Raw genomic sequence first — 16095 nt, forward strand, 5'->3', positions numbered from 1 at the left:
TATCATTTTAAATCAATCTTCACTTAAAATGTGCAGCAATGATTAAGGAAAACAATGATTTGGTTAAATTTTATTTTTAAGAAAGATTTCTTGAATTTTTTGATTCAAGACAAAAATGGCTTTCTGGCAGCTTGAAGCAATAATTTTTTATTTTATGAAGGAAGGTTTCATGTTTGTGGACTTTAAAGCACTCATTGTGTGAAAACATTTTTTATAGCCAAGAAAAAACTGATTATGAAAAGTGACAAATTAATTCATGCTAAATGGAATCATGTTCAAATCTAATTAAAACGTATTGAATACATTTGATGAAGATGCTCAGGCATGTTTCTTTACTTTGGTCTTTATCTTTCCACTTCAAGGTATCCTTCACAAAGGCAGTGGGGAGAACATCTTTGTTACAGAGCAGCCTCCAGTTATCACCAGCATCATGGGAAATGGTCGCAGACGCAGTATTTCATGCCCCAGCTGTAATGGTCTCGCTGATGGGAACAAACTGCTGGCACCAGTTGCTTTAGCAATGGGCACTGATGGCAGCCTTTATGTTGGCGACCTAAACTTTGTACGTCGGGTTTACCCTTCTATGAACACTACTGGGATTCTGGAGTTGAGGTAAAAACCCATGACTGTAAAATTGATTTTATAGAAAATATTTAAAGGTTTATCATTGTTGGATACATTAATAGGGATACTGTTTAGATTAGGGAATGGGGTTGACACCGCGTTTTGTATCTACTAGTTTTGAGTTAGACAGGTGAGGTGATAACCAGGGAATGACAGAACTTAAATAACAAAACAAACTGTATTAGATATAATTTCTCCAGTGTTTTTAGACATTTGCATTTTACTGTTTACACCATCGCCCGTTCTGCGATGCTCCCTGTTGGCTGCTCTCTACAGACTGTGTGAATTAACATTTGTTTTGTTGTGCTTTTATCTTCCATTTCTCTCTCAAAGGAACAAAGATTTCAGGCACAGGTGAGATCCTTAGAAATAAAAATCAATAGTTACTAGCTTAGAGCAACAACTATGTAATCCTTGACGTTGAAATAACACATTTAAAGCAAGAGTTACAAGGTAATTTCGTATTTTATGTCAACAGTAATAACCCGACACATAAGTACTTCATGGCGGTGGATCCTGTATCTGGGGCACTGTTCATCTCGGACACCAACTCCAGACGAATTTACCGCGTTCGCTCATTAACCGGAGGCCGGCTGCTGTCAGACAACGCTGATGTGGTGGCGGGGACGGGGGAGCAGTGCCTGCCCTTTGATGAACGCTGTGGTGATGGTGGAAAAGCCACTGAAGCCACACTTATGAGCCCCAAAGGTGAGCCTCAAAGGAAACGTTCCCCCACCAATTTGAACCTGTAATATTTTTTCCTTTTAATTAAACTCTCTGAAATTGAAATGAAAAAGTATAATCAAAAGAGTCCAATATATTCAGCTTTTGACATACGCCTACTACAGTATGGTGTTGACAGTGCTTTTAGCTCTCTTCTTTGTTCATAATATTCTCCTGCTGTAACACATTTAAAGCAGGACAGAGTAGAAGGAGGTTATAAACCGGGTTAATGTTAAACTTATAATGGAATCATCTTTTGTGGATTGTGGGATCTTAGAACACTGTGACACCAAACTGTCAAGGATGTCACACTGTCACATATTTTTGTCTGTGACATGATTGTGTGCAAAAGAAGAATTGCAGATGCTGGTATTTAACAGTAAGTGCATGCATGTGTGTGTGTGTGTGTGTGTGTGTGTGTGTGTGTTTGTGGTTTTTGAAAGAGGAAGTGTCATAGATCCTGTCTTACCTGTTACAAAGTCAGGCAGCAAACTTTATATTTCTTCCCTTTTTTTCTTTTCTTTCGTTTTTTTTCCCTCCTTCTCCTTTTTGCCTATCATTCTCATTTGTTCTGGGGCTTTTGCTGTCTTCTCTGTCTGCTGTTTTGAATCTTCGAGCATCCAGGAGTTATTTTCGGGGCACAGCTGCCTTGAACTGCTGCCTGTTAGACTGAAAGAGACTGACACCAACCTGCTGGTACCTGATGGGAAAAAAAAAAGGTAGAGACAAATGAAAAGCAGGATGCTGGGGTCACAGAAACTGCAGTGAGGGGAGAACCAGGGCAGGAAGAAAAGTTCAAAAGACCCCTTTTTCATTTGAGACACTCTCCTTGCAGTCTGCAGTTGCCCTCTGAATGACACAGTGCTGTGTATCTCGATGATTCACCCGAAAAACTAACACTTCTCAACAGCTCAATGCCCACTCCATAACCGAGCTCCCTCCAGTTCAATAAAGCACTGAGGAATCCAACTGGCATGGCTGCCATCTGCTTTCAGTTTGATTGACCTAAACTATCTATGTGTCGCCTGCACTGAGTTCTGAGACGTTGCTCATGGTGCTCATCTCCACACTGACAGGTATCGCAGTGGATAAAAATGGGCTGATGTATTTTGTGGATGCCACCATGATCCGCAAGGTGGACCAGAATGGGATCATCTCTACTCTGCTGGGAGCCAACGATCTGACCGCAGTGCGTCCGCTGAGCTGTGACACCAGCATGGATGTCAGCCAGGTAGGAGATGGCAAAGAGGAGACAAAAAAAGTTGATGATTGGATGGATGATTATATTGAGCAACTGAGTGCTGAGATACGATGGCTGTGTGGACAAAAGCCAGACAGTGCCTGAGCACACTGCTGACCACAGGAGTCCTTTTTTTTTTTAAAAAAAAGCAGCCCTGTGTCTTGTTATTGGTTCATGTACTTTGTGTTACTGCTTTTCAGGTGCGGCTTGAGTGGCCCACAGACTTAGCCGTGAATCCTATGGACAACTCCCTATACGTCCTGGAGAACAATGTCATCCTACGCATCACTGAAAACCACCAGGTCTGTATCACATTGCTGGATTACCACCGCAAACCCCTAAGGGTGGATGTTCACCATGGACTTTTGACAGGATTTCAACCCAATTAGGCTTTCATGAGCCAATTTAGAAGTAAAAGTTCCATTTCAAAGACTTTTCCAAGTTTTACAGTGGGAATAAAGTAACTGATTAATTAGTCCTGCGAATACTCAAGTTGCCAGACTCCAACTTCATTATGTAAAGTTTTATCTGTTGTTTGAGTAGTAAACCATTTCTAAACTCCTTGGCCGTTTCTTCATCCCTGATGTATAATTATGTGTTGTGTCCCAAAGGTGAGCATTATTGCAGGCCGGCCCATGCATTGTCAAGTGCCAGGCATCGACTATAGCCTCAGTAAGCTTGCCATTCATGCAGCCCTGGAGAGTGCCACAGCCATTGCTTTGTCCAACACTGGCATACTCTACATCGCAGAGACAGATGAGAAAAAAATCAACAGAGTTAGACAGGTAAGTTCTGGAGAAATGTTGAACACATCTATGCTGGGGGCAGTTTTTAAACATTTTTCAGCCAAAACTGGTTTGTTTTCTGTGTTTTTTCACAGGTGAGCACCAACGGGGAGATCTCCCTCTTGGCTGGCGTGGCTTCTGACTGTGATTGCAAGAACGACGTCAACTGTAACTGCTTCTACGGCGACGATGGATACGCTCCTGACGCCGGTTTGAACTCACCCACCTCCTTGGCTGTTTCCCCCGACGGGACTCTCTTCATTGCCGATCTCAACAACATTCGAATCCGAGCTGTGCGTGCAAACCGCCCCGGCCCTGCCGTTTCAAGCGTGGGATTTGCGGGGTCTGCCCAATATGAGGTTGCATCACCAAGGGAGCAAGAGTTGTATGTCTTTAATGGGGAGGGGCTTCACATCCAAACAGTGAGCCTGGTGACTGGGGAGCCACTTTTTAACTTCACATATGGTCCTGATGGCGAGCTGGCCATGCTGGTGGATAATTGTAACAATACAGTGAAGGTGAGGAGGGACGGTCTTGGTCAAGGAGGTGGAGCTGGACTTCTCAGGCTGGTGCTACTGCCCGAGAATCAAGTGGTGACTCTTGGACTTGACCCTAGTGGAGGGCTGCGTAGTGTCTCAGCCATGGGCCAGGAGGTGGCTCTGATGGGTTACAGTGGGAACACGGGCCTCCTGGCCACCAAAGCTGATGAGACTGGGTGGACCACATTTTATCAGTAAGTATGAAGTACAGAAATTGTTATAAAATATGTAAACTTAACCACTACTGTAAGAACTGTCTTGAGCAGAAAAAATGTGTTGCATGCTCTGTTTGAAGCATTAATCAAGTCTCTTTATACTTGAACTGGTGTACTGCTGCCCCCCAGTGGCATTTAAATACTCACAATAACTATCTAGTACCTTTTGAAGTTCCTCTCCTCCAGGTTTATGTTGTCGTCCATCTTCCAGGTATGACAGCGAGGGCCGTCTGACCAACATGACATACCCGACCGGCATGGTGACAAGTCTCCATCGTGAGATCGAACGCTCTATAAACATCGACATTGAGAGTTCAAGTAGGGATGACGATGTGACCGTCGTCACAAACCTGTCCTCCGTCGAAGCCTCATACACAGTGGTGCAAGGTAAGAGCGCACTCAGCATCCACAGGGCAAAAAGTGGAAAGTGATCCGCTCATGAATTTTTTAAGTACCTGTAAAATGGCAGAGTGTTGGAGGGGGGTGAACGCTAAGGTCTTTTCATCAGCAAAGAGCAGCAGGAAACTACAATTTAATATCATACGAATTATGTCATCTCAGAATGTAAAGGTGGGTCTGTTTATAATGCATCAATATAAAAGTGCTTACACAAAGATTCCTTTCAGAGTTACTGTTATCTGCAAGATTAATTTCCATTTCTACCTCGGCTCAGGTATTTCTCAGTCCACCTAATGGAATAAGATTGTCGACATATAGCTGCTAATCCCAGCAGGGATCATCCAGCTTTTGCATGTCATCTCAGCAAAATGTATTAATTCATGTTGAGTGAATCCTTCTTATCCCCCAAGCTTTCTCTATACACACACTCGCACAAATTCAGATTTTAACCAGTTCCCATGATCCATTTGCTTATTTGTTCTACTTAGAAAAGAGAAAAAAATTAACAAGATGGTTTCTTTTCCTGTGACCACTGCGAGCAGAGTAGCACCAGTATGTACACACACCAATGTTTAACAGTTTTGAGGCATGCTAGAAAGTTGTAGATTTATCTGGCGATCCAGCTGCGCTGCAGTATTAGAAGAGTTGTTCATGGAGCTCCAAGTCATTTAAGGTTTCCTCTGCACTGTGTGGGTTTCAGCTCAGCTCTCTGCTGACATACTCACTTAACCATCTTCCTCTCTTTCCGCTCTTCCTCGCTCCCTTCATTAACTCCTGTGCAGTGAATTCTCTGTGGCCCTCAGGCTCTCATTTCACCCTCTCTCTGTCTTTCCCTCAACCTCGCCTCTGTTTTATTATGAGGCCGTTCAGACAGAGTGAGCTAAGAAGATTTATCTAAAGGCTGTTGCTGCAGAATCAATGAAAAAAATCTCCCCGTGTCTGGTTGAAGCATTGTTAAAAATGTGTGTGGAGATTTATTACAAATTTGCCTTATGAACTATTGTCCTTTATGGAAACCTTTCAAAATAAAATAAAACATCTCATCCGTGCACCTTATGTAATGAAATGCTCCTTCTTTGTCTGGGGGCATCTCACCTCCAAACAGTTTTATCTTTTTCTTTGTAATCAAGACACTGTTTTCAGACATCAGAGGGAAATTAGCCTCACTGTTTAAGCATCCGCTTATCAGTTTCCATTCTCGTGGGAGTCGCATTAAATTTCAGAGATAAAGAGATCGACGTCTGCTGAGCCTGGCTATTGTTGTCCTGAATGTTTTTGATTTCATTTGAAATAATCAGAAGTCAAATCTGATGCATGGATTGGATCTCAGCCTTTTACTGACATGAGCTTAAAATGTCTCAGATCTTTAATTTTAGCATGATGCCACAATGGAGTGGCTGTTTAGTCTTATCTTCTGACTGGTTTTTGCTTTAATATGAGTTCATGTTTACATAAAAACCAGAAGAAATCCCCAATTTTGTCCCTTATTTTTATCTACAGCCTTTCAGGTTCAGATTTTCATCTAGCGATCTAAAATTGTGAAAAGCTGAGCTCAAATGACAGCAGTAAAGGACATCAGAATATTGCTGATGTTCTCTTACAACTTTTCTGTGCATAACAAAGTCTTTGGCATAAAAATAAAAAAACATGCATAATGTTTGTGAAGCATGTTGTTCTTAGAGATGGAATTAGAATTTTACATAAGGACTCTTCATTCTTTAAGTTAACTAAAACCATGATTGATATAAAACATAATTTTACGTCCTGTTTTGAATGTTGGACTGATTTGCCTTTTCTCTTGTGTTCTGTTGTCTTACACTTTTCACCCCTACAGACCAAGTGAGGAACAGCTACCAGCTCTGCAACAACGGTACCCTCAGAGTGATGTACGCTAACGGGATGGGAATCAGTTTCCACACAGAACCTCACATCCTTGCAGGCTCTGTTAGTCCTACGATTGGCAGAAGAAACATCACACTGCCCACAGATAATGGCCTGAACTCGATTGAGTGGCGTTTGCGCAAAGAGCAGACCAAGGGCAAGATCACAGTATTCGGACGGAAGCTCAGGGTAATTCATCTTTTTAGAAACGTCAAAATGGGATTCGCAACATCTATAGTTTTTCCTTTAATATGTTTTGATGCCTTTTTTTCTTGTATTTAGGCCCACGGACGAAATCTTCTATCCATTGATTTTGATCGCAACACGCGTACAGAGAAGATTTACGATGATCACCGCAAGTTTACTTTGCGCATCATGTATGACGTTCAGGGCCGACCAGCGATGTGGTTGCCTAGCAGCAGCCTGGCTGTTGTCAATGTTTCCTATTCAAGCACAGGACAGCTTGTTGGGTTGCAAAGAGGAAGCATGAGTGAGAGGACAGAGTTCGACTCCCAGGGTCGTATTCTGTCTCGTTCTTTTGTGGATGGGAAGGTGTGGAGCTACAGCTACCTTGACAAAGTAAGTCCATAAGTATTCAAAATTGTCTTCCAACAGTTGAATTGTTCCAAGAAAAAGCCGTTGCAAAGAGTAATTGGGATATTATTGCCAAGAGAAAAAAAATACATCAGTTTTATGGTTATGAAGGCACGGATTTGTCAAGCAAGAGCAAATTACTCCAGGTGCTATTTTACAGGAGGCAAGCCATCCATTGATAATGCTGCTATACTAATCCATATTTAAATTCTGTCTCTGTCTTACAGTCCATGGTGCTTCTGCTGCAGAGCCAAAGACAGTACGTCTTTGAGTTTGACACCTCGGGTCGGGTCACTGCTGTCACAATGCCCAGCGTCGCCCGCCACACCATGTTCACACACGTGTCCGTCGGGTACATTCGCAACACATACAACCCTCCGGAGAGCAACGCCTCCATCATCCACGATTTCAGCGAGGACGGCAGACCTCAGGCAACGCAGTACCTGGGCACCGGCCGCCGTGTCCTCTACAAGTACGGCAAGCTTGCAAAGCTGTCAGAGATTGTCTACGACAGCACTGCTGTCACTTTTGGATATGACGAGACCGCTGGAGTGCTGAAGATGGTCAACCTCCAGAGCGGAGGCTTCTCTTGCACAATCCGCTATCGCAAAATGGGCCCACTAATCGACAAGCAGATCTATCGATTCAGTGAGGAGGGGATGGTGAACGCTAGGTTTGACTACACCTACCACGACAACAGTTTCCGTATTGCCAGTATGAAGCCCGTCATCAGTGAGACGCCACTTCCTGTTGACCTCTACAGATATGATGAGATATCTGGAAAGGTGCACAGCTTTTTTCCTGGCTTATGCTCCCTTTTAGCCTAATAACATAACTATTGCACACTGTAGACGAAAACCTCTTTCATTTTATTTTGGGCTCACCTCTTCTCTGAACCCTTTCCCTCTGTGTTGCAGGTGGAGCACTTTGGAAAATTTGGGGTCATTTACTATGACATCAATCAAATTATTACCACAGCTGTTATGACACTGAGTAAGCATTTTGACACCCATGGCCGCATCAAGGAGGTCCAATACGAAATCTTCCGCTCCCTCATGTACTGGATGACGGTGCAGTATGACAGTATGGGGCGGGTGGTGAAAAGAGAGCTGAAGATCGGGCCCTATGCCAACACCACTCAATACCGTTATGATTATGATGGAGACGGACAGCTCACCGGTGTCAAGGTACATTTTCTGCATGGAGAGACTGGTGTTTTAAACTTCAGGCAATAATTCTGACATTGGTGTTGTCAGACTGCAGATTTATGTTTTTTTTATTGAAAGAAATGGTGGAAAAATATGTCAAAGCCTTATGAATAATTGCACAACACCAATATAAATTTTAATTTAAGAAACTAACAGAGGCATTGATGGTTTTCTACAACCACAAGAAAAAGAAAAAAAAAGAAAAAAGGAAGAAAACAGTCCAATTTGCCACCAAACATTTTCAGTATGTGTTTATCTAGATTAAAAATCAAATAAGCCTGCAGGTACAGTAATGTAAAAACAGTGAGAAAAGAGATTTTTGACACTCATTCAGTCAGTGGAGGGCTGTAGCATAGTCTGAAGGGCAGAAAATTCCAGCTTTAGCTTCCTCCTAAATGTCTTAAGGCTCTAAGGACCATTTGGGAGCTGAGGCATCAAAAGATTTGCATTTGAGAAGCTGTTTTAACGCCAGCCTCTGAGTGACAGACAGCAGGTGTCGAGATTTGAGATTAAAAAATGGCCGTATTTCCTGGTCTGTGTCAGCAAAAAGTTTTGTTTGAAACAAGCTGAGTGTGTAGGGCAACTTATTTACTGTAACTCAATGTGTTGGGTCATTGGAGTAGCTTATCTATAAGAAAACAAATGTGTGGAAACAATTTTTCCGTTGTGTCTTGACCTTTTTGTTTTGTGATTTGGGAAATCTGTTATTCTTTTTACTTTTTCTAGTCAAAAACGGTTGATAGGTCATAAGAAGTTATTGATTTAGTTTTCTCTAGTTTGTAGGAAAAAATAAATGATTATTTAACAATTACAAATGTTGTTATGGCAGGTGAATGACTGGTCTACCTGGCGCTATAGCTACGACCTCAACGGTAACCTGCACCTTTTGAATCCTGGCAACAGCGCTCGGATTTTGCCCCTCCGCTATGACCTCAGAGACCGCATTACCCGCCTAGGGGATGTCCAGTACCGTGTGGACGAAGACGGCTTCCTCAGCCAACGGGGTTCCGACGTTTTTGACTATAACTCCAAGGGTCAGCTCATGCGGGCCTACAATAGAGGGTCGGGAGGCTGGAGCGTTGTGTATCACTATGATGGGCTGGGACGAAGGGTATCCACAAGGAACAGCCTGGGCCAACACCTTCAGTTCTTCTATGCTGACCTCAACCATCCAGCCAGAGTGACACACATCTTCAATCACTCCAGCTCTGACATCTCATCACTCTACTATGACTTGCAGGTATACATACACAAGTTTGACAAAAAAAAGTGCAATATTTATTGATCCCCTGTTTTATATTTGCATATATCAGCAAATATTGATTAAGCTTGTCTGGATAGTTTTATGCAAATGATGGCGAAATAGGCTGATATGCAGATAAAAAGAATTTCAAAAAATATCAACGGAAATAAGTCATGAGATTAAATGAGAATTTAATTTTTAACAATTTGATTGTTAGGGTCATTTGTTTGCGATGGAAGTGAGCAGTGGAGAGGAGTATTACATTGCATCGGACAACACCGGCACACCGCTAGCAGTCTTTAGCAGCAACGGGCAGATGATCAAACAGGTAACACACACAGTTCCTGTGAGTTTCTCACAGAGTTTAATCATTTCAACAGTTTGACTGAAGAAAGATGTGCTTTTCCTGTGATTTAAGGGTTTAAAAAAAACGTTGATTTGTTTCTGCTAGAGAAAATGTAACTTTGTCTGCAATTTTGCCCTTTTCTTAAAAAAAAGGTATCTAAAAAGATTTAAAGTAATAAAATATTTAAAACGTGGATTTAAAAGTCACATGAAAAATATGTGTAGTGGGATATTATAACTTTTGTTTTTAAAGGCTATAAATTTTTTCTCTTACGGAAAACTGGAACACTACAACTAATTTTTGAGATGGTGGGTGGTGTTATAGGAGTTACCCATTCCTCTTTTAGATGAAGCAGTTAGGCTAAACAGCCGTTCAAAAGAACTCTTTTTATAGTAATTTCACATAAAACGTAACTTGCGGTTACAATGTGGTGCCTAACAAGTAAAGATTTTTAGTATCTGCAAACAAAATGTTTGTGTTTGTAAAAAAAAAAAACGTGCTTTATAATATGTATTTTTGTCTTTTTAAATATTTGTACTTGTAAAAATGTTAAGCATGTCTGACAAATATTTTTACAGCTGTGAAAAAGTTTTTGCTCCCCTCAAAATAGTATCAGAAATATTTGTTTCAGGTCCTTATGACAGCATTTACATATGCACAAGTGTTTGTTTTAATACAAACCTAGCAACACATACTTCAGTTCTGAGTTTCGACAGGAACAAGGTCTGAAAGAAAAAGAAAAAAACTATCAGAAACTGTCGCCTCTCAGCAGCCAATCAGTTTGCCGTCTCCTCCAAAATACCTTAAATTCGTCTTTCCTTTTTTTTTCTATTTAAAAATACGTCTAAAATTAGAAAATATCAGGGGCAAAAGGTGTCCTTTAACCAAGGACATTTGCAAAAGTTCAAAATTATTCTACATTTGCATTTTTTGTCATACAAATGGACACTTTTGTTTGCAAATGCTAACGTATACGCGAACAGCTCCAAAAATATGAAGAGTAAAATACATTCAAGTGGTGAGAGACAGTTCCTTTGTTCACTGGCATGTTTTTATTTAATTTTTTATTTCACTCTTTTCACTAAACATTTGTAACGTCTGATATTTGATTGAGAAAGTAAATGTGATGAAATGTTAACATGGTGTTCTTGGTTCTGATTTAGCTTTTGGTTTTATTAATATTTCTTCTGCACTTGTAATGAAAAAAATTAGGTTGGATATGAACCTGCAGGTGCGAAGTGTTTGGTAATATTATATATTTGTGCACTAGGGTAATACAGGAGTTTACGACCCTCAGTGCAGTATACTGAATGATTCCTTGTGGTGCTTTTGAGTTCCTTACATTGACGAGGCATGACTATTATTCTAAAAGCTTTTCCAGCATTAAAAATTTAGCTATTATAGCTGTCACACAATAACAATAAAAGTTTTGAAAAACGACTTTCAAAACCCCCAAGGACACCACACGCACACAAAACAATAAAAATATACAAAATTAGAAGAACATCCAAGATGTAGAAAGAAATAGATGGAAAAATCCCATTTTATCCCATCTTAAGCTATTGATTTTCAATGAATAATTAGAAAAGAAAATCTGTGTGCTTCCTGAGAAACAATTTCTTGACTGGATCTTCAATAAAAATGGATCATCAGGATATTAGAAATACTACTGCTACTTTCTTAATTTTCATAAAAATACACAATTTGACCTTTTTTTTTGCCCCTTGCAGGTTCAGTACACAGCTTACGGTGAGGTATACCTTGACTCTAATCCAGAGTTCCAGCTGGTTGTGGGTTTCCATGGCGGTCTGTACGACGCCCTGACGAAGCTGGTCCACTTCACCCAACGGGACTATGACGTCCTGGCTGGACGGTGGACCTCACCTGACTACAGCATGTGGTCCAAAATAGGAAAAGACCCGTCTCCGTTTAATCTCTATATGTTCAAGAACAACAATCCACTCAGCGATATGCTGGATGTCAAAAACTACGTCACAGGTAAAGTGTTTGGTGAATAAGACAGAATTTTGCTGCGCTCATATTTTGACATTGTATCTATAAATACATTTAAAGCTGTCAGTTTCTTATTAGCTTTTAATTTTAGTTCAGTACACACACACTTGCACGAGCTCACTTACATCCTGGCACTGTACTTCTAGCATTCAGAGAAACGGTAAAACGTGATTAAAATTGATTGGTAAAATCAATCGTTCTCGCTGTTGTGTTTAGTTTCATCATTCATCAAACTGTGTTCCTTCTTGTCTGCTGCTGCAGATGTGAAGAGCTGGCTGGTGATGTTTGGATTTCAGCTCAGTAACATAATCCCAGGGTTCCCTCGCCATTCCCTGTACTTTGTAGAGCCACCATATGAGCTGCAGGCCACCCAGCACTGCGAAAATGGACAGGTACAGCTTACGGTGCAGGAAATGTGAGCTTGCTGGCCTCTCTGTGAGTTCTTCTATGGTAACGCTTTCTTTCACATTTTCTTGTGTAGCTCATCACCGGTGTCCAGCAGGCTGCAGAGCGCCACAATCAGGCCTTCATGGCTCTTGAGGGTCGTCTGCTCAATAAGGAGCGCCGCAGACGCAAAGACAAGCCCGGCCACTGGTTTGGCATTAGCACTCCGATAATAGGGCGAGGAGTAATGCTGGCGCTGAAGGAGGGTCGAGTGGTGGCTGGTGTGTCAGCACTGGCCAGCGATGACAGCCGCAAAGTGGCTCTCATACTCAACGGTGCTCAGTACCTCGAAGGCACTCATTACACACAGGACGGAAGGGACTGTCACTACTTTGTGAAAGTGGGCTCCGCTGACAGCGACCTGCTGGCTCTGGGGCTCACAAACGGCCGTAAGACGCTAGAAAGTGGCGTCAATGTGACAGTGAGCGGCCGGTCGAGGAGAGGCGTGACGGTGGAGTTTGCAGTTCCGTCGTTGGTTCTTAATGTTCGATACGGGCTCGCAGTGGACGTGGTGGATGAAGAAAAGGTAAGACTGTTGGAGCTGGCCAGGCAGAGGGCCCTGGCAGGGGCCTGGGCCAAGGAGCAGCAGCGAGTGAGGGACGGCAAAGGAGGCAGCCGCCTTTGGACGGAAGGAGAGAGGCAGCAGCTCCTGACAACAGGCCGAGTGCAGGGCTACGACGGCTACTACGTGCTCCCCGTGGAGCAGTACCCAGAACTGGCTGACAGCAGCAACAACATCCAGTTTCTCAGACAGAATGAGATGGGAAAGAGGTAACAGCCCACCTGAACTCCTTCCTGTGCCCCCCACCCCTTTACAGTGTCTCAGTTCTGTCCCTTTTTCCTGCCCTGCCTTCTTAACTGCACTCCTGTCAAAACCTTTGGAGGAAAAAAACCCAACAAGTGGGGTTATTCGCAGACCGTTGCAGGGATTTCTGAAAAGAATGACTTATCAGAACAAAACATTGTTGATTATACTGGCAAAAAATAAACCGGAATTTAGTCAAACCTTTCCTTCTTTTATAAAAAACTTTGAACAACTGGAAAAGCACTGGAGAACTTTGAGAACTGTTGCTTAGTGAATAAGAAGAGTCCCCTTTTTACAAAAGATAGTGATATTTTCACCCATATTTTCTGGGTCACACTGACAACGGTCAGGATTAGCAGCTGATCCCTGGAGGGCGTTGCTTCTGCGATCAAGGCTTTTCTGTCTCACATTCATATATAGAACGAAGGCAAAGGGACCAAAACAGAGAACCGGGCCGCTTCAGAGAGGCAGCCATTGACAGGACACTTGAGAGGCGGACGTCACACACAGAGATACAAGGCAAAAGCGAGTCGTTTCCCTGTCTCAGGCCTCCCATTGACCACCACGGATCAGTCCATGCTGTTGGCGCAGCACACATCCAACCGAGTGAAACACAGGAAAACGGCATCCCTGGAAATCTAAGCTGGGCTAAAGATTCAACTTTTTAAATAAGCAAAGTTAAAAAAAAACATAAAATAGCGATGACTATATCTGTGAACAGTGACACCACACTGCATTTGTTTATTTTGCAATGGGAAGAGGAATCATACTCCTACATATGTGTCAGACTACACTAAATTTCGGGATGTTGCGTATACTGTAGATGCCGTAGTTTTGTACGTTTCAGTCGCAGTAGAATTGTGAGACTTTCACCAGGGCACTTCTGTACAGAACGATCAAACACACCACTCCTGAAGACATGCTCAGTTAGTATTTATTTAATTTTTTTCCTTTTTTTTTAATTTATTTATTCTTAGTACTATATGACAATCATGAATGAGTCACCGGTTACTTACGGTTAGTGAACATTATCGGACGAGCTTACTTTCTTTTGTAAAATATGTAATTAATGTTCTTTTTGTTTTTGTATTCATTTCAGTTTTCTGACAGGGCAAATAATAGTCACCCTCGAAAAGAATAATTTATGTAAGAAAGTGTTTTAAAAAAACAGTTTATACTTTAAATAAAGTCTTTAAAACTGTGAAATCTGTTTTTTCAAAGTATATTTCGATGTACAGTGTATAGACTTACCTTTATGCAGCACAGTAGAATATTGTTGAGAATATCAAGTTTTATATTTCTAAGAGGAAGTGGCTTGTAATGTGCGAATTCTTTAGCTGGTCTTAATACTCTAGAGTTTTGTGGCACTCTAATACTCCATTATCTACAATATTTGTCCCCAGTTTGTTGTTTTTACTTTTTATTTTGTTTTGTTTTTGTTACGCAACAGATGACTTCTGTCCTAGATCCCAAAAGCAGTAGCGGTAATGGATGCCCCCCCTCACTGCGAGGGGAAATCCTACTGAATGTCATGTTGTACTAAATCAGTATTATTAAAGGATGATTCTTATACATTCACTGAAATGAGACTCCTCTGGGAAACTTATCAATAAACCATAATTGTTTACTTCACCTGAAGTTTGCTTTTAACTCATTTTTTGTCTTTGTTGGTCACTTGCGGTACTCTTTTTTTGTATTGTATTTGTGCTTCTTTTTGCTACATTGCATTTAGGCTAAAGGTTGGTCCGGTACAGTGACCTTGAAGGGCAAATCGCATCAACAAATCCCTCATGGCAAAAACAAAGTTTTCACTGACCCCTTCTGGCGCATTTAAATATTACAGTTTCAAATATGCTATTACTGTTTTTCAATAGCAGCTGAATTGTACTCTAAAGTTTTTGTTTTAGTATCTGAATTTTTGGGATTTAGAATGAAATATTTCAACAACTGAGACTCCAAAGAAAAAAAATTATCCATCTTCAAAATGTGTTTTCCTTAGTTATGTGTAAAAACATTGGTGCACATCTGAGTGGAATAAGATCCAAATCCGACTTGCTATGCGCAATATTCTGCAGAGGGAAAAATTTTTGTTATACCTTTTAGTTTTAAAGCATTAGCTAAACACCACTAAAAGATTTAAAATTCCTCAGAGTGACACACAGACATTGGGGTAAAGTGCAAAATGAATTGGGCGCCTCAAATTCCCCTAATCCCCATCTATAAACAAGAAGTAAAACATAAAGGAATGTTGGCACAGCACAAGCTAAAGGCAAAGGGATTGAGAAAGCATCCATTTCTTTCTTTGACAAACTCAAAAACATCTTATTTTTAATACTGTAAAGTCCTAAATTTAATTACATTCCTTTGAAAAAAGACATTCCTATTCTGCAGCCTTGATCAGACAGCGCGCGAGTCACCTGCAGCGCTGAAAATAATGCGCATTTTATTTTATTTCATGTATGTTTCATATGTTTTAAAGCTGCTTTCTTTGCTATAATTACATTTTTGTTGTTGCCATATACCCTAAATGAATGCATTTGTCTTTATTTGTGTTGTTTTGGATGAACTTACGTGTTGCATAAGGACCAAGATGCTGGTGAACACACCGAGCCATCATGATGGTGTTTCAAAATCATGTAAACAGTTTGATCAGTGATAACACAATATATAATTCTATCTCAGTGTTCCAGGGGAAAGAAATTAAGTGAAAAAATGCTTTGATCAAGCTGAAATCGCTTTTATCTCAACTATAGCTTGCCTTGACATTAGTTATTGTTAGTTATTGTTCACTCTTTGAATGTGTATCTGAACCATGACAAAAGATGATGCAATTGTTGAACACCGAGTGAGCCAATAATTGCTTAACATCTCAGTAAAAATCAAAGTGGACTATTCATGAATTTCTAAAAGTGAAATATTGTGCTCCCGTCATTGCTGATTGTGAGCTACAGATTCTGTTTGTGTTTTGACATGTTTCTCGCTGAAATACGGAAAGCAAAAATGACCAGGAAATTTTCATTCCTGCCTGGATGCCCT

General features: G+C 41.1%; 1 protein-coding gene across 16 annotated transcripts in view; it reads left to right on the plus strand.

The window, feature by feature from the left end:
• tenm2a (teneurin transmembrane protein 2a) overlaps positions 1-14691 on the plus strand; it is a 232788-nt gene extending 218097 nt beyond the window's left edge. For all 16 annotated transcript variants that reach the window (XM_020706716.3, XM_078953682.1, XM_020706715.3 and 13 more), the window contains 17 exons: positions 363-612; positions 958-978; positions 1103-1332; positions 2424-2578; positions 2788-2889; positions 3199-3372; positions 3468-4105; positions 4338-4513; positions 6360-6595; positions 6689-6985; positions 7228-7785; positions 7918-8187; positions 9038-9448; positions 9669-9779; positions 11528-11795; positions 12072-12202; positions 12292-14691. In XM_020706716.3, coding sequence (XP_020562375.1) covers positions 363-612; positions 958-978; positions 1103-1332; positions 2424-2578; positions 2788-2889; positions 3199-3372; positions 3468-4105; positions 4338-4513; positions 6360-6595; positions 6689-6985; positions 7228-7785; positions 7918-8187; positions 9038-9448; positions 9669-9779; positions 11528-11795; positions 12072-12202; positions 12292-13029 — 4766 coding nt within the window. In that variant the 3' untranslated portion in view covers positions 13030-14691. The remainder of the gene's footprint in view (positions 1-362; positions 613-957; positions 979-1102; positions 1333-2423; positions 2579-2787; positions 2890-3198; positions 3373-3467; positions 4106-4337; positions 4514-6359; positions 6596-6688; positions 6986-7227; positions 7786-7917; positions 8188-9037; positions 9449-9668; positions 9780-11527; positions 11796-12071; positions 12203-12291) is intronic.
• Positions 14692-16095: the final 1404 nt, after the last annotated feature.

Source organism: Oryzias latipes, chromosome 10 (genome assembly GCF_053564925.1).
Source record: "Oryzias latipes strain Hd-rR chromosome 10, Olatipes_Hd-rR_3.1".
Classification (NCBI taxonomy): domain Eukaryota; kingdom Metazoa; phylum Chordata; class Actinopteri; order Beloniformes; family Adrianichthyidae; genus Oryzias; species Oryzias latipes.